A 19,444-nucleotide genomic window follows, 5' to 3' on the forward strand; every position below is an offset into this window, starting at 1 on the left:
TGACGCGACTGAGAACCAACAACTAATTATTAATGAGAAATCTTACTGTCACTTAGTTGTCCCGTTATCATAGATAATTACTGCATTAAAAATAAACAATTTGATAAACCTTAAAATTTTGACTTTTGACCTATGGGAGGAACCACTGTGCATCGGCAACAGATCACCACAGGTGTTTTGAGGTATTTTTCAAGTTTTTCAATTTAAGATTTTGTAACTTGTAGAGCTGGTACCGTTATGTGTGATATATCAAATGAAAGGTAATGAGATAATACGAGTTTAGAAAAAAACAACATATTTTTACAGTTATCTCAGAATTTTGAATATGAAATTAATTGAAGTTTATTTTGAATTTATAGTTTATTTAATTACCTATCTACAGTATAAATTTCATTGAGCTATCTCTTAAAACAAAAAAGGCTACTGAAAGTAATTAAAAAAAAATAAACAAACTGAGTGAATGAAAAAAAAAAATAATTTTGAAATAAAAAATTAATTTAAATGAATTAAAAACTTTTTCTGAGCAATTGTGGTTAAGAAAAAGAACAAATAGATAAAGCTCAGAAAAAGGTTTAATTCATTTAAATTAATTTTGTATTGAAAAATTATTTTTTTTTTTTAATTCACTCAGTTTGTTTATTTTTTTTAATTACTTTCAGTAGCCTTTTCTATGAAATAAAACCTATTTTTTTTATGAAAATAAACTGGGGTTTAATAAAAAGCACAAAAAATGTATACTCTTAACGTGTTTTTTTGACTTAAATGATATGAAAGTGAAAAAAAACAACTTAAAAAACGAAGAAAGTTGTGTTTGATGCAAAATTGTGGAGAAACGGTTGTCCGCAGAAAAAAAAAGTTTTGAGACAAACTTAAACTGCAATAAATTCTTGATTGGTTCAAAAAAAAATCTTTCAAATCAAACGTAGTTTGGCAAAGATAAGGCCAGTTAAAGGACAAAAGAGAAAAAATCATAAAAACCGTGGTAACTCGAAAACGGGACGAAAATGAGAAAATTACCTCTTAAGTTTTTCGACTTAAAATGACCTCAGGAATCCATGGTTTTCATTTGGGGCGGTGACTGTGGGACACCTTGTATATTAAATTATTCATTCGTAAAAAAAGTTGAAATATGTATCAATTTTCCATGACATTAGCAGTTTAACGGTACCTCACATAGAACCTTTTTTTAAATTTCGAAATAGCTATTTTCCAAATTACTAGTCGAATTTCAACGAATTTTTTTTATGCAAAAACATTTATGTTGCTTTAATATAAATCAAAAACCAAATTTTTTGTTAAAAGTAATTTTTGGATTTAAAAAAAAAAATTTGAAAACGTGTAATTTTTGAAAATTGACATTGGTTTTACGCGTTGATTATAATTTTGTATAACCTGGCAGATCAAATTTATTTAAATTTTTTTTATTCAAAAAATTAGGTACTTGTTTAGATTTTTGAATTTTTTTCTAAAAATGCATCTTTACAAAAAAAATTAAACTGCATACTTTTTTCGGAACTCAATTTCATTTAAAGAGTTGTTTTTTTACATTTGAAGAACGAATTTACGTTTTTTCAATTAATTTACCAAATTTTTATAAAAAAAAAGTTTTTAGTTCTAAGAGCAATTTCGTGCGACCCAGTCGTGCATTTTATTTTTTTAAATTTGAATATATTTTTTTTCTTTTGAAAAATTAGTTCTTCCGACACATGCACTTTTATTTTAAAAAGTTCTTTAGTTTGGTTGAAAATCCATTTGTTATTTGGTTGTATTTTGTCTGTTCTGTGTTAACTGCTTTACAAAACAGAGAATTAATAACATGAAAGTTACACTTTAGGTAGCGGTTTTTTCCCATTTACTGATATAAAAATAAAGTTCAAAATTAGTCAACATTAATTTTGCTCCTTTTTCTTTTGCAATCTGTCACCAAAGTGCTTTCATGTTGAGCCTTAGTGCTTAAACAGCGTATCATCAAACGACCTATTAATTCAATATCCATTTATTTTTTCATGTTGACCTAACAATTCATTTATTCTGATGTGTCAACACTCAAACTTGAAGGCAAATTAATCATGAATTCTTCCAACTAATGTGCTAGATTTCATCAAAAGACTTGGATTTATAAATCCTGTTTTATTAGATTGTTCTTTTTTGCTTGCCCACCTTAAGGTGATGCGCTGTGTCTTGATAAGATAATAAATTTGTTTGTACCATCATGACTGTATTTGCAAAGCAATAAATTTTACTTGTTTTTCCTCATCTCCATCTAGAGCCAGACAAATATGAAAGAAAGAACTTTCTCCATTTAAAGAAGACCATTCTTTTGTGTTTCAGCAAAAGAAGAAAAATATATATTTCCAAACGACTACGCAGGCAAAATGTCTATTTACAATAAAATGCTAATCGTTATAGGAACGCGTAATTGTTTTTCTTGTTTTCTTCTTTTATTTTTTGTGTTCTAAGACAAAGGAAAAACTACAGCAGACACGAAATTTTCAGCATCATGAAATAAATTTCCATTATTCAATTTTGTGTTGTAAAACATTAAGGTGAGAGTTTTTTTTCTTTTTCAAAACAACAGGGTGTATTGATGTCAAGTTTAAGTTACAGTTGTAAGTGAATTTTGTTGAATTATAAGAAAATTCTGAAAGAATATTATTTTCACATGAATTCAATTATAAAAACTGTCTATAAAAGTCAGTTTCATTTCAATTTTAGGAAAAAAAAAACATAAAATTTGTTTTGTAAAAAAAAGTTACGTATACACCAGAGTGACCATTTATAAAAGCCATTCTATTGCTGACTAAATAATAAAATTAGTCAATGCTTTTTTGTCTAGTTTTCATCCCTGATTGTGAACGGGGTACTTTAACCTCTGACCGAATCTTCGGTCTTAAAACGAATTAAAAAAAAACTGTTGGGCGTGTTTTAAATAAAAAAAAATTAGCATAAAAGTAGAATGAGTTCACCACCCTGTATAAATTAATTCATTTTAAATTCACAAACAAATTCAAAAAAGAAATTCTTTCTCCCTATTTTCTGTAAATAATAATGTCTAAGGTGAATGACATAAATCACCAACAATTGAAAGCTTTCTGAATGAGAGATTTTCTGTTCACAGTTAATAGATCAATAATTTGCTTGTCATAAATTTTAATGTACTTTTACTTACATTGGCAACAATAAATTATTTAAGGTAAGTAATCAAAACGGTTTAAAAGAAAAAAAAAAAAAAAAATGTGCAAATACAAATATTGCTCTTAATTTAGATTTTCTATTTTAATATGTAGATTTCTTTTTGTTTTTTGTTTTTTTTTTTTAGAAGAAAGAAGAATATATAACTGAAAAAAACCTTCGTGTTTTATATTGTTTCAATTTGTTTTGTTTTTTTTTTTTATCTTATTTTTGTGAACATTGAAATAAGGTGCAGAAAGTTCGCCCCTTAAGTTTCAAAATAACTTGTGGCACCCCTCGTTAAAAGAAGTTACAACGCGCCCACATTTAATCACAAAATTGAGCTAAATTCAGACACCCGAGGTAACAAAATTAAATTTGCCTTTTAAAGCAGTTTTTTTTTCGTTTGCTTTAAGAAAAATAAAAGAAGAATAGAGATTTATAAAGTATTTTTTTCATGGAAATACAACTGCTTGGAGGAACATACATGAGAGAATATTTTTTTCCCTATGGAATGTTCTTTTAGAATTTTTGAATGTACTGTAGTCTTTTTTATTTGTATTTTCTTAAAAGGCATTTAAAAGCAATTTTATTAAAATGATATAAACCTAAATTAAGTTAAATTTTCTACGACCGGTGACAAGGTCATACAATTTAAACTGGAAAGAAAAGGGGGTATTCTATTATTACATTTAAAAGCACAAAGTGACATCGCATCTGTCTGCTGTTAATGATAGTTGATTAGACTGATAAATAAGTACGCAATGAAGTCTGTCCTAAAGTCTATATTAACAGCCGTACAGTGAATTCTTGAATCTTAAAACAAAAAAAAAACATAAAAGTTTTTATTAAATTTAAAGTAAATATTTTTTTTTTCATAATCTAAATCTCCAAGCAATTTAATTTCTTGAATAACGAAGAATTTTTAGAATTTTTTTTTCTGAATTTTTGGAGCCCTTTTTTTTAAGTTTGTTAAAATTTCAAAATTTTAAATAAAATTGGTAGATATGTCAGAAATATGAAAATAAATTAAGAATAATTAATTAATTAAAAATGAATTTTTGAAAGTTTTCCTAAATTTAAACATCAAGTTTAATAAAAATGTTTCTCTCAAAAACTTAGCTAAGTCCTTAGCAAGAAAGTCAGAAATAAATAAAATACACGACTGGGTTGCACGTACTTGCACTTAATGTAAAAGTTGCTTAGAATGTTAAAGTTTTTTATAACATCCAAAAAACTAAAATTTTAATTTAACTATAAAAAAAAAAAAAAAAGAATTAAAAAATTTTCAAAGAACAAAATCAAATTTTTAAATGGGTTTTGTCTTTAAACTGAGTACTTATGCAATTCAATTTCTTGTATAACAAAGAGTTTTGGTTTTTTTTTTCGAAAATTGTAGGAAACAATATTTTTTAGTTTTTTTTTTTCAAAAAAATTAAAAATAATCATTTTTATGAAAAAAATACAAAACCGACTTCCAAGGATAAAACTGGGTTTTATGGTTTTTCTAATAGTTCCTATGAACTGGGACGTTATAGCCACAAGCTTTCCAATACAAAAAGAATTCTCAAAATTGGTTCACTCAGTCCAAATTTATGAGGTAACAAAAAAAAAAAACAAAAAAATACAGACGAACTGAATACCTCCTCTTTTTTGGAAGTCCGTAAAAAAAAAATGGTAAGGTATTCTAAAGTAAAATTTCAAAAAAATTAATCAATCCGTTTGCAACAAATTTATTTTTCAAAAAAAAAACAAAAATTGTATTTTTTTTTTATCAAACCAATATATATAAAAGTTTTCGTTGAAATCAGCTCAGTCGTTTAAGAGAAATTCAGAAATAAAAAAACGGTTCTATGGCGAACTTCAAATGTAATAGAGAGTGAATAAACTGGTACTAAGTGTTTTTTTTACATATCAAATGCGACTGAATTCAGTTATAAAATCTTTACCCAGATAAATATTGAATTACCCGAATTGAAGTTATGTTGAAAATGGCTTCTGGGCCTGATTGCCATAAACCTTTATCTTTACCAATAAATAGCGTTACCATAGACTCTTCTTTTTTTAACTTAGACTAATGTGCCTGAAAAGAATCAAAACATTTAAACATTAAGAATTAAATGAGTCTTCTCGACGACTAAAGAATCTACTTTAAAACATAATACAGTTTTCAAAAACTGTTTCTCACATTCACATTTCGAAAACAAAAACTTTTTCGATTACTAAGTTCATTCACATGAAAAATCTAATAAGTTAGTCGGTGACAATAAAAAAAAAAAATATTTATTTGCAACCAAATCTGTGGAAAAATTTAATAACTTGAACTTCGACAATAACATTAAATATATTTTTTATTCTTTCTTCTTAAATCGGACTAACTTCTTCCACAAGTGACACCAGCCGGTGTGGGCCGAAAAAAAAGTTTCTTAATAAATAACCTAAGGGTTATTTAAGGCTACTAAAATTCTCTCAGTCTCATTCGTTGTCATGTCTCTTTATTCTGGAAGCCACTTGAGAATACTTAGAGGTTTTATTAAATCAGTCAATTATGGTTTTGAACTTGCAAAATATTTTCCGAATTCTTAAATTATTCGGAAATTTTGTTTAACCATAAAATTCAAATAAATTTAATACGTTTTTTTTTTTTTTATTTAAGGGATTTATTTCTTTTTCTGTGGTTTTCTTCTTTTTTTTTGTATAAGATGAAGAACCTTCAAAAATTCAAACGAATATAAAATAATAATCCCATTGCTATTTTTGAGGATTTTATTTGTAAAAATGCGGCATTTCATATAACAACTGTCAAAAAGAATCTTATTCTCATACCTTTCTTTCGTATAAGTTGTAAACCTACATCAACGAAAATTGTTCTCCATTTTGCGTTAAGTTGTTGAGTGTGAATAAATTATAAATTTCCTTTGAATTTAATATTGAGCAAGAGATTATTTACGCTGAGTTCAACAACAATTCAAAAAATGCTTGAAAAAATTCTCCAAAAGTAATACAAAATGTAAATTTATTTCTTACAATGTAATGCATTTGGATTTATTTATTTATTATATCCTTAACAACACTCTAAGGAAAAATTTCTTGTTCATTTTTTTATTGATCAATTTAATTCAATTTTTGAGGGATTGAGATTGAAACATTTGTTTCACAAAATGATTTGGCTATAAATTTTCTTGGTAAAATATGTTACAAAATTTATGAAAATGATTTGAAACTTTTCCAATTTCATGATTCATTTGGATATAAAATATTCAATTCCTTCCAATACGCACTCAAATATTCAAGTAAATCAAGTGAAAATAATTGTTGTGCCATAAAGAACGATTAACGAGAAGATTGAATGATTTACTAAAAAAAAAATACGTATACGCCACAGTGAACCCGTCATCTCTTCTAATTTGAACATAACGACTTCTTTAGCCTTTGGATAACTTTGAAAAATTGAATAAGGACAATTATAAATCAAAGAATATTAATTACATATTTCTAAGAAAAATATAGAAATAAGTCCTAACATAGCATTCTTTTGGAATTAAGGAAAGAAATTCCAAAAAAAGACTGAAAGTATTAAGAGGACATCCTTCTTCGAATACCGTAATTATTTTTACAGCTAATTCTCAAAATTAACAAAAAGTTGTTAGGGTTGCCATCTCGTTACCTTAAAATAATGAGGGTTGCTGGGTATTTATTCATAACTTTATTAACCCCTATCGCTCAAAACCTAAAGATTAAAGGGTTATATCTACTTTGAAGTAATATTTTCTTGTGATGGGAAGAGGAACAAATAGCAGGTATATTTTTACATAATTTCTAAAGAATGAAACATTTTTAGCAAATAATTGAAAATAGAGAATAGAAAAAAAAAATGAAATTTTGTGATGTCCAAAGATTAAAGGAAATGAAGTTTTATAAAAATTTCTAGTCATTAAATTCTATTTAAGTTATGGATTTCCATGATTTTGTATGAATCTCAAAATAGTACTAAAATTGTTGTCTCAGACATAAAAAGTCTGTTCATGGAATGGAATGGAATGGAAATTAAAAGGCACTTTACTGTCAATAACATACACAAAATAGCACCCACATCAACTCTTTCCCTGTTCATATCATTATCTTATTATTTGACAAAAAAAGCTTTTAAGTACATAAAACGCATACACCCACGTGCAAATGTGTCCTGAATTATTTCTGTAATTTCTATGTAGAAAAATTGAAAAAATGATTTTAGTATCAAAAAACAGTATTCTTTTATTTCTTAGGAAAAAAGGAGTAATTTATCTTTTGGGATGTTCTTAATGCATCTCACATTTTAATGTTAGATGTTTCATGAAGCTTATTATGGTTGTTTTCACGTAGACACAATAAACATTTACGACATCAAACCAAGGTGTCTTTTTGAACTGTGATATTTTTTCTTATATGAAAAATTACAGTTGATTTATTTAAGAAAAAATATATGAAAAGTAGGGTCTTATTTTAAGCTCTCACTTTTTATTAAAAGACTTTCAGTTAGAAAAAAAAAAACAATATCTTCTAAGGGAAAATGTAAATATAAGTCACAGTATGTCAAGTGTTATTTTGAGATAAGGAGCTTAAGTGTAGTCAATTGATGCAGAAATCATTCTTTATGCATAAATAAAACAAAACTTCAACTTTCACTCACTATTTCAAATTTAAAGTAAGTAAAAAAGTCGTGCTAGATAGAAAACATATTTTTGATACACTTCTTATTTGTGTACTATAGTCTCCATCACACAAGTAGCATTGAATTACTTAAAGAAAGAATTAATAACTATGAAAAGTATTACCTTATAGAGAAGAAATAACGATTAAATTAAGAAGCCATAAATGTTTTCCTTAATTTTTGAATGTTTCCCAAACTTCTACTGAGCTATCAACAAAAAATAAGTTAAGAAATAAATGCATTTTTAGATTACAAAATTATTTTGTATTTGAAAAGTCAAATTTTCAAAAACGGGACATTTTTTTTTATTTGGGTCAGTTGTGATTAATAAATAAAATTGTAATAAAATGGCATACGTACCTACTAACTTTATTTAATTTTTTTTTTTTTATCAAAAAAATATTTTTTCATCTAAGAGCCAATTTTTCAATCTTCTAATAAACAGTCAGTTAACTGTTCGACGAATAAAGTTATTAGGCTCATAAACAATCAGATAAAAACATTGAATTTTTAAATCAAGAATAATTTATTCTACAGAAAAACAAAAAAAAAATTGTCAAATTCAAAAATATTTAAAATTAAACGTCATTTTTATACATGATTGTTTTTGTTTTCTTGTTTTCCACTGTATTTTTTTCAAAATTCTTTCAAAACAGCTTTGACAACTGACACAATATTTTTATTGAGATTATTAGATTATTCCTTAGAATAATTTTATTCGTCTCTGAAAGAAGCAGATAGATTTATTCTTAGGAATAAGCTATATCTGCCTGTTGAAAAATTGATTTTTTCTCTATCCTTAGGAATAAGTACTAACTGACTGTTTAACTGACTATTGAAAAATTGGCCCTAAGAAAAACATTTTTTTTTCAACTAAGGGAAAAATATTACCTAATTATTTATTTAAAAATAAAATTATTCTGTTTTTTTAGTCAAATTGGATTAATAATTTCTTTGGAATAGCATTTATACATAAAATTATAAAAAAAAAAAACACAAAAAAGAAATCTAGTTTTAAGATTAAAATCATTCTAAAATCGTATTAAATTTAGTAATAAAATTTAAATTAATTTTGTATTCTTTTATTCTATAAAAAACTTTGACATTCTAAATTAAAACAAAAGAAAAAAAAAATAATAATAACGTGAGGGCCATCCAATCTTGTATTTTATTTTAAGTGCAAAGAAAATTTGCAAAATTAAAATACACGAAGTTGTATAACTTCTTGTATACAAATTTGGTAATTGTATGAGAAAAAAATAAGAAACCTAAATAAAATACATTCTTCAGTGAATTTGTGCTCTGAAAAAAATATAGAATTGGATTTTTTCAATAAAGATTAATTTTTAAAAAAATTCAAAATCGTTTTTTTTTTTTTTTAACTTATTTTAAATAAATACCTAATTTAAAAAATTTTTTTTTTTCGTGTTTTTTAATGAAGTTGGTATACTGTTTTATAGCAATTATAATTGAAAATATAAAACAAAAATTAAAAAAAATTAAACGTCTTGTTTTCAAGAAAAATTTTTAAAAATAAAAACAATTCGAAGTTTTTTTTAGAAAATCCAAAATTTTATTTTTTCATAATTTTGATTTATAATAATTTCTATCTGCGTGACCTTTTTCTTATAATATTGAATCCTAAGCGGGCTTTAGGTCTTTATTGAATCTAGATTGTAAATTATTTATCAACGTTTCGAATGTGTCTACGTTCTTCTTCAGGAAATATACAAAATCTGTTTAAATTTTAAGAGGCTTCTTAAAATTTATTTTGTTGGTTTTGGATGCTTTTTTATTTTTCAATATTTCAAAATTTAAAAATTCAAAGTCTTGAAAAAGTCGTTTTAAACTTTCGAAATTTCAAAACAATCTAGATTCAATAAAGACCTAAAGCCCGCTTAGGATTCAATATTTTGATTTATATTTATGTATTAAAAAAATGTATTGACGTAAGTCAAGAAAAATTTTGACCATAATCAATAAATAATTTATAAAAATTAAACGTTTTTATGGATGCCAGAAAAAATATTCTAAATTTATTTATTTTTGTATAAATTGCAGACTTCTAATGTATTAATTAACTAAAATTCTTGTGTTGCCAATAACTTTCAAAGGCCACTACGTTCAATTTTGCCTGCCAAAAATCCAAAATTGAGATAAAGGCATATTTGACATCCTGAAACAATGCCTCATTTATATGTAAACTAAAAACAGCGCATTTCCAATTCCAAGTGGCTCAAAATAGTCAATGAAGATGGGCACAACGATATTACTCCGTTGTAATCCTCAATAGAAAAATGCATTTATTACTAACTCTAAAAATTAAAAAAAAAAAAAATAGATATGCATTTGGGAAGCTTGAACAATATATAATTATTGTGCAAACTAAAAATTATAATTTTCCTACTACAAGTTGCTTAAAATCATTTTTGAAAAGCGCACTTACAATTCTCAACCTTTTCCCTTGTCAGTAAAATGCGTTTATCTCAAAACTACGAAAATGGATATAAGCCCTTTTTGCTTAGCACCGCAGTATAATTTAATAGAGTATTCATATTTTGAACTGTTTAGAGAGAGAGAGAGTTTCGTTTAAATAATAACTCTCATAAAACCAGCATTTTTTTATAAGAAATCTATAGCTTTATTTTTCAAAATCATCCAGAGACAAAGTCATCGCAGCATTGTAGTAACATAGATAAAATTATATCTCATCATATTAATGCTGGTGTTGAAAGTAATTCTGATTTTCGTTTTTAAAGTATTCGGAAGTTAAATGGAAAGTTTTGCATGGATGAACGTACTCTATGCGAAAAGAAGATTCTTTGTTTTGGATCCTTAGAATTTTTACACAATTGGTTCGTTATGCTCCTCTTGAAATATGTAATTTAGAGAAAAGATACCATATTTTATTCCTATAGAACACATTGATGTAATTGCTTAGCTATGACAGAGAAAATAAGGGACTATACAATTATAAAGAAAAATTAATTATTTTTATTTAAATAAATATTATTTATGATTATAACATGGTGTAGATTTACTTTTTTATTTATTCAAAGAAAAATGTCTTGTGGTTACATTAGTTGTATATTTTAGAACAATATGACCACAATAGCAAAATTCAGTACACCTATTCTGTATATGATTAAAGTACATAGAGTCTTAAAAACACTATTTCTAGTAGGTGTCTTTAACTAATTTTCTTTTTCTTTCAGTGTAAATAATAAAATCCACCCTTGACTCTGAGGGGTTAAAGCTACTGAAAACGTCGCAAACAGGTAGCAAGCAGTATCTCAAAAGAAAATGTAAGGAAATAAGTAAATTCACATTAAGAGAGTTTGTGTGTACACGCGTGTGTTTCTATAAATTCATAAGTCTATAGAACCGCAATGTCATCAGAATTCAGAACCTCTCTATTCAGCCACGTTTTCTCCATTCCCTATACTTGTGGTTTTCTTACGCAAACATTGATAAAGAATAAAAGGCTTCTATATAGCATAGGTAAAGGTACCTACCTACTCTATTTTCATTTCATTTCTTATTGACTCGATTAATAAAAAGAAGAAATAAAAATTATCGGTGTACAAGTAGATTATAGTATAGAATTGAAAGCATTGGCGGCACCGATTCTTCTTCTTGAATATAGTTTAAGGAAACTGAATTAATTAATACCAAAGTCAATAGCTAACAAGAAAAAAAAATAAATATTCATTAAAAGAGGAATAGGCGCAAATATCTCTTTTTTGTTTGATAAATAAAAGGACTTACGGTTGCGGAAGAACTTCTTTTATATTACCGACAGAAAAGAAAGAACGTCTTGAGTAAATAAAATACCTACCAAAAAGATAACAAAAACAAAAAAAATGTAAACATAAGAAAATTAATCTACGAGTCATGAATTCCAAATGTTTCACAATTTTTCGTTTGCAAAATCCTTTCCATTTGCAAATATTATTAAAATTGACAACCTTTTGTTATTTTTGCTAAGAATCAGGATGTATGACGTTTGCATATCCTTTTTAATGAATACAAAGAACAAAATCAGTTCGAAATCAATTTACATAGTAATTTATTCCGATTTGCAAAAAAAAAAAACTTTATCAGATTTTCCATTTTTAATCTTGACAGAGAAAAAAAAATCTTAATCGTCATAGAATAATTTATTCAAAGCAATTTGACATAAACTCAAAACCTTGCCCAAACCATTCCACCACTCTCCAAGTGAATTAAAGGTTGAACTGTCGAATTTTATTAATAGGGAAACACCATTAACGACTTCGCATAATATTGAAAAAAAAAAAAGAAATAAGATTGTTAAGGACATTATTTTTTTTTCTTCCTTTCTTGAGTGAATAAATTAAATGGAGGAGGTAGGGCGACAGCGTTAAATGTTTGTTTTTTTTTTTCTTCTGTTTTTTTCTTTGAAGTATCCTTGTCCGCCTTGAGCTTTGACTTGAATACGAAATTATGCGTAAGAGGAGAGTAAATATGCAAACATTTAAAAACACTTTCTTTTTAGTCTTTATGTTCTTCCGAGGGTTTGGTATTGAAATACCAGTTACGCATTATAATGCGTACTCTGATCCTTGAAGAAGGTAATTTTACGGCACACGCTTGGACATTGCTGTGATATAATAACAGTTTTAATAGGAATCGACGCTAGTAGGTTAATAATTTTCTTTGTTTCTTGGTCAAAAATTGAATTTTATAAAAAATATTCACTTAACCATTCTTTTGGATTATTTCTTATATGAAAAAAATACTCTTGCGGAATTTTTATTGGTTAGAAAGGATATTTTTTTTCCATTTGTTGTTTATCAATAAAAATATTTTTGTTTGTTTTCTTATTTCAAATAAAAATTCCAAAATATTAACAGGAAGGAAAAGGGTATAAAATTCATTTAAAGGACACGTGCGTGAAACCAAACTTTACCAATTTCCTTGTGATTCTTCACCTTTATACCTTTTTTGTGTCCTGCAAAAATTGTGAGACAACAATTTATTACAAAAATTTTTTTTTGTACAAGAAAACATTCTTTGAGGTTATCTAAAACCTAATAAGAAGAATCTACCTGTTGTGTAGGTAGGTATTTTTTTTTTCTTGGAAATAAATAATTTTTTTTTTTTGTTATTTCTTTCAATGTCCAGAAGCGTGTTTGTCAACTATGAAATATATTTCTCAGAATTTTCGAAGAATTTTAATCCTATGTCAAATTGTAGGGTGATTGTTTTGTATTTGTTATCAGATAACTTTAGCTAACCTAGGATTTTGTTTTCCTTGAAATGGATACAGATTAAAAAACGTGACCAAAAATGTGGACCTAGTGTAGGATGCTGAATTATGCTTTTAAACCGTTTTTTTCTTATAAGTCTCCAGGCCTTGAGATTTTACTCAAATCTGTGTTGTGGAAAAGTGAAAAAGTGACACCATTTTCTCCCGTTCCACCTGAAACTTTTAGCAGTGCGTTAAAAATAATTGGAGATACAAACATTTTCTATAACTTTTTTTAAATATAATAAGACCTAAGGGTGAATTGGAAAATTTAATCATTAAATAGGGCAAAAACTTGTAAAACAAAATTTGCAAAAAATTGGCAATCTTCTAAACGCGACGTTGTAGAAAGTTGAATTTTTTTAATCGATGGAAAAATTCATTCTAAAGCTAAAAAACGTTTTTGAAAAAATTCTAGGAAATTTCAAAACTAAGTTAAAAATGCTTTTTTTTTGTTAACTTAAACATGTGGTAGATCTATGACAAAAAAGTGATTATACTTAAGGGAATTTTTTTTTTGACAATTTGAAAAATGCCATTCAAAAGATAAGATAAAGATAGGTTTAATACGGATTTTTTTTAAGTCTCTGCGTTTCGAAATATGAATTTTTGAAAAACACCCACTTTTGTAAGGGTATTTTTGGGTGGTTTTTTATTTTTAGTAATTTTTTTTGGAAAAATCTCATACTTATAAGTAATTGGTGTTCTAAAATGATTTTTGACCGAATAAGAGAAAAACAAGTTTTCTTGTTCCAAGTTTTTTTTTTATTATTTTTATCTTTTTTTTTCCTTCAAGAGGTAAATAATAATAGGCAGGACTAAATTTGTGCGAATTTAAATCAATTTCTTATTCACAATTTTGAGATAACCGTAAAATAAAGTTGTATTTTTCAACATGTTCTATTTCTTGATCTAGAGCACATAAATTGGCGTTTACAAAATTTTAGCTTTTTTTTGCAGGCGTCATATAAAAGGTGAAATAATAAGCTTTCAGATGATATAGGATTTATTATAGGTTGTAAAATAAAAAATTGATTTATTGGTGTTAGAAGAAAAAATTTTTGTTTTTTTTTCACTTTTTTTCATGAAAAATGATTGTTTTCAATAATTGTTTTACGCAATGTAAGGATTTAAATATAGCTTTTTTCTTTAGAAGAAATGTTAAACTTTTTAATGGTGTAATTTTTTTGTATGTTTTTCACATAAAAAATGATATTATGAGAATAGAAAAGGTATTTTCTTAGATTTTTTTTTTGTAAAACATGTAGATATAAACAAAACATGTAGATATAAATTATGTTATGTCTTAATCTTTAGCTAATGTACTTTTCTATAAGGTTTATTATCTTATAACTTTTTTTTACAAGAAAGTTGACAAAATTCGTAGATATTTTTTTTTTTTTAAAGCACACTGTTTTCTTATGACGTTATCATGTAAGATCATCGTCCGTTAACCAACTTTACAGACAACCACTTTTTTACTTGCTCTGTAGGGCAAGTATTGGTTTCGTGTCGAAAAATAAATTGAGGTTTTAATCAAAACCAACATTACGATGATGGAGAATTCCGAAAATGTGGGTCCCGCAATTCCGTCCGTCCGTCTGTGAGTCTCACTATGGGACCAAACGATGTAAATCATCTCAAAATTCCATAACTTTTTTGTTTCTCAATATTTTTTTTTTGAAATTTTGCACAAATATACTACAATGTATATGCTTCAACTTGTAATAGAAATCAGAACTAAAAAAATTATGTATGTATTTATTATAATATTTTCAAAAACAGAAATTATGAAAAATAGCTCAAATTCATCAATTCATATACAAAATTATATTTTAAGTGTTATTTGTGTTAAATATAAGTGAAGTTATCCTATATATAATATATTGATAAGAAAGCAAAAATTAAAAGATTATAAATTAGAAAAAAAGCATACGAATGAAAGATAATATAAAATTCATTGCAGGTAGAATTTATTTTATAAGTAAGAAAAGAAAGAAAAAATGTGAAAGGGATAAGCATCCAAAAACGTAGAGACTAAATTAACCACTTTCTTAATAAAATCAAAATTATTGTGTATTTTATAAAACTCAAACAGCAAAAAAGGGTTGAAGAGGAAAAAAGTATTAAAACGAAATAGAATACGGAAATAATTTATATTTTATAGAGAAAGCTTTTAAAACAAAAGCTTGATATAAGAATTAAAATAGCGTAAAAATATAAAAGTTTGAAAAAATGGGATGAAATAAAATAAAATCAAATCTGCAGTTTTTGATTTGCGGCAGAAAATGGGACTTGAAATCCGTTCAGAATGTCAAGCTTGTTGGGAATTCCCTTTATAAGGGATCCCAAAAGTAATAATTTAAAATACATATCTCAAATTCTTACCATTTTCGATTAAATGCACTTCTTGTGAAATTTCGAAAAATTCCTACTTTGAAACAGTATTTTACTTCCCCTGTTTATAATTGATTTTTGATTTGAATCAATTATTTAATCAAAACATTATTTGTTTCGTTCGCCATATGGCAGAAATTAGTTAGCAGTTTTAATGAAACTCAATTTCTTACTTTTATTTTAGAGCAACACCCTAAAAAATAAATTGTACATTTTGAAACTGGTTTATCAATTTTATAGCTTGCCTAGTTATCACAGTTTTCAAAAAAAGTATACGAAATTCGGAAATTGAAGTTAGGATGAAAGATACTATAATTTGAATTCAACAAAACAAGGGTTTTCAGAGTAAAAAAAAAAAAAAAACAATAAAAAAACATAGGCTTTTGTTTAAACTAATTTGTAGCGAAATAATTTTTTTTTATTTGTCAATTGTTCCTAATTGTCAATTATTGCTTTAGGAACAGATTTGTAAAAAAACAAAAATAAATTATGAACAGGGGAAGCAAAATACTGTTTTAAAGTAGGAATTTTTCGAAATTTCACAAGAAGTGCATTTAATCGAAAACCGTAAATATTTGGGATAAACAAGTTACCAAATTTTAAGAGCCCCTTAAATAGCCTATAAGAATATTTCATTTGAATCATTAATTTTGAGATACCCTGTAGATGACAGTAAAAAAAAAGATCTGCAAACATTTTTGGAAAATTTATATTTTATAAATTTTTGACCGTAAATCAAAATGGCGCAAATATGCGCAAAATTTTATTTTTATTCCTTAATTTTGAGTAAAATGAGATTCTTAATTCATTCATAACTCGACATCGGCAGTCGTCGGCAGAGGAGAAATCTACAATTACTACCCATTAATTGTTATTTTTTTAAAAAATCAATTTAAAGTACATTCAAAAACAAATAACGGATTTATAAAGAAGAGATTCTAACCTTTTTGTTGATATACAACACTTATAAGGTTTCTTCACAAACTTCTGAGAAAACTAAGTTTAAACTGTTATATAAAATAGGACGAAAAACAATACAAATTTAAATGTAAGGTTCGAGACTCATTTTAAGTACTTTTATTCAAAATATATTAAAAACAATGTATGCTATCATAATTGCGCACATTTCTATTATGTTAAACAATCATTACTTTTTTGAAATGATCACATTTGTTAAAACCAATTTTGAGATGGTTTTGGTCGTTTGATCCCATTGTGCGTCTGTGCGTCCATCGGTACACATTTCCACAGCCTAAACGGGTGAACGGATTTTCTTCAAATTTGGTACAGATAATTTTTATTCTGAAAGTTGTTTTTTTTTTTTTTATATCTCGTTTAGAACGTATATAAAAGTGCTTTGAACTGCAAGAGCAAGTACGTGCGACCCCAATCGTGCATTTTATTTAATTTTGAACATAAACAAAAAAATTGTGTTTAAAAAAATATTCTTACTTGTTTTTTTTTCATCATTCAACGCTGAAAAAATTTAATAAAGATCTTTGAGTAGACTCGGAAAATCACTGAAGAAGTTGTTTTTGTCATTAATTTCAGCTCGTTTTGCAAAAAATTATATTTTTAATAAAATTTAACTCACAGCCAAATAATAGTTTATAAAGTTTTTTTTAATATTTTTAACAACTTCAAATAAAATTACTTTTTTGAATGAATTTATCTTAAAAAATTAAATGTTTCTTAGTTTTTGTTTCAGTGTAAGAAAAACTGCTCTATTCATATTCTTACACATAATATATCTCTTATGAATAAGCTCCTTTTTACCTGCTCAAATAATACATATTTCCAATATAATCCTTAACCTAAAGGAATAAAACTCATTAAAGAATTATTAAAGCATGCTGAGTTGAGGTAAGGTGGTTATCAAAATAACTCTATACAAATTCTATTAACTTGAATAGAAGTTTCTTTAACATACACAAAAAGTTGCCTATTTTTAGGAGGCAAAAAAAAAAAACAAGAAATTAATTATTTTATTGAAAAGTTTTCTAAGAAAATTATTAAAATTAACAAAATTTTCAAATTAACATGTCATTAACAAAGAAAATAAAGAATGAATTGACTTACCTATACCTAAATAAAATATCAAACCATTTTATTCATTCAAAGAAGAAGATTGATTTTTTTTTGTCAAATAAGATTTAATTAAATCCAGAAGTTTGTTCTTATACAAACTTTATTTTGGGTGGTAACGAACTAGGCACACGTGTAGTAGTAATTAATTTGTTAACAGGTAGGTATAAATAACATCCCTTCAATTAGAAGAAAGTTTTCTTTTCCTTTTTTCCACATCAATAGAGATTTCCTTGAAAGGAAACATGAAATAGTGGTAATCAGTTGCATAGTTGCGGATAAAATATTTCAACAAAAATACGCCCTAAAGTTAGAAATCAAATCGAAAGGTAAACAAATGAACACGTTAGATCTAAAAATACGAAAGAAATAGAGAAAACCCATTAGGAAAAGCTAATAATGGGCTGCAAGAAAGTATAGATAACAATCCTACTATCTTAAACGATTAATTCAGAAGCTTATGTTGTTAATTAAGATTCGTTAAGATAGCAAATGAAATTAATGAACTGAATGATACAAATATTTACAATGGCTTACAAAATTGGTTCAAAGTAAATTTTGTTACCACAGAAAAAAAAATAAAAAATTAAAATCTCCGCCAGTATTGACCTTCAACACAAATCGTTCAATGATGTGAAAAAAAAATATTTCCTTCAAAAGTTTGAAATTTCTTCTTTATTCGCTATGAGCTGTTTTTTGTTTTTGAACTTTTTCGATTAGACAAAACCTCAATGGCCTAAATAAAAATTACCCAGCATCTGTTTGGAAACTTTGCTACAACACAAACTCGTTAGAGGTTACCCAGCTCAAATGATATCCCCCTGAGGCATAACAATTAATATAATCCTCACTGTGAATATCGCCCCAAAAATCTAAACAAAAATATTTCGAAAAAGCTCTCCCCTATTTCCATCAACATCAAAAATGTTGTATTAAAATTTTATTACTCCATCATTTCAAGTTGACCACAATAATGAACAGCAGTTTCTCGGCGATTTATTTTTACAGGCCAATCTAGAGCGAGCGAGCTACAAATAAGTAAAATTTAATGCCATAAAAGACGAGAGAATCCATCCCCCCATTTGACAACGATGGATGAGTTTCCGGTGCCTAATGCCGCTGCATCGGATGAAATCCTTGGTGAGGAGGAATATGGTTAGTATAAAGGACATATACAGAAATTCACCTAAATATTCATTACTTATCCTTACACAAAACTAAAACCCTGCATTGCTATAATTTTGTTATTTTACAGAAAAACTATATTCAGCCCCTGCAGAGATAGTGGCGCTGCTGTCGGTGTTCTATGGCGGAATAAGCATAATAGCCATTGTGGGAAATACTTTGGTCATTTGGGTAGTGGCGACCACCCGCCAAATGCGCACCGTCACCAACATGTACATTGCTAATTTGGCATTCGCCGACGTTATCATCGGAATGTTTTGCATACCGTTTCAGGTGAGCATCCCAAAATGGTGGTGTTGGTACAGAGAGTAATATATTTTAACCCCGAAAGCTTGCACTATCATCATCATCATCATTCCTTTCATGTTATCCGCCATTACCTAAATCGAGCTCCAGTATAGCGACCGAACGCGAGCTGAATGTTGTTTGTTGTAGTTGCCATTGAAGCCGCCGCCAATTCCGCGGCTAAAGCCATTTCGGAAATTGGCGGTACTCTGATGTGTGCGCCAGGCATCATTCCAACTTTATGTATCGATTTGTGAAATTTTATTTCGTCTTTTTTTTGTATTGTTATGTTTTTGTTGTTGTTTCTGGTCTGGCTATTTAATTTCCGGTCTTTAATATTTGAAAACCTTCCACCC

At 26.8% G+C, this 19,444-nt stretch overlaps 1 protein-coding gene across 2 annotated transcripts in view; it reads left to right on the forward strand.

The window, feature by feature from the left end:
• The window catches only part of LOC129908893 (neuropeptide Y receptor type 2), a 50,583-nt gene that overhangs the window by 13,577 nt on the left and 17,562 nt on the right, over positions 1 to 19,444 (forward strand). Inside the window, exons 2-3 of one of the 2 annotated variants that reach the window (XM_055985712.1) lie at positions 18,603 to 18,773; positions 18,874 to 19,076. In XM_055985712.1, the coding sequence (XP_055841687.1) occupies positions 18,710 to 18,773; positions 18,874 to 19,076 (267 nt within the window). In that variant the 5' untranslated portion in view covers positions 18,603 to 18,709. The remainder of the gene's footprint in view (positions 1 to 18,602; positions 18,774 to 18,873; positions 19,077 to 19,444) is intronic. The other variant, XM_055985713.1, reaches the window with a different exon arrangement.

The sequence above is a fragment of the Episyrphus balteatus genome, chromosome 2 (genome assembly GCF_945859705.1).
Source record: "Episyrphus balteatus chromosome 2, idEpiBalt1.1, whole genome shotgun sequence".
Taxonomy (NCBI): domain Eukaryota; kingdom Metazoa; phylum Arthropoda; class Insecta; order Diptera; family Syrphidae; genus Episyrphus; species Episyrphus balteatus.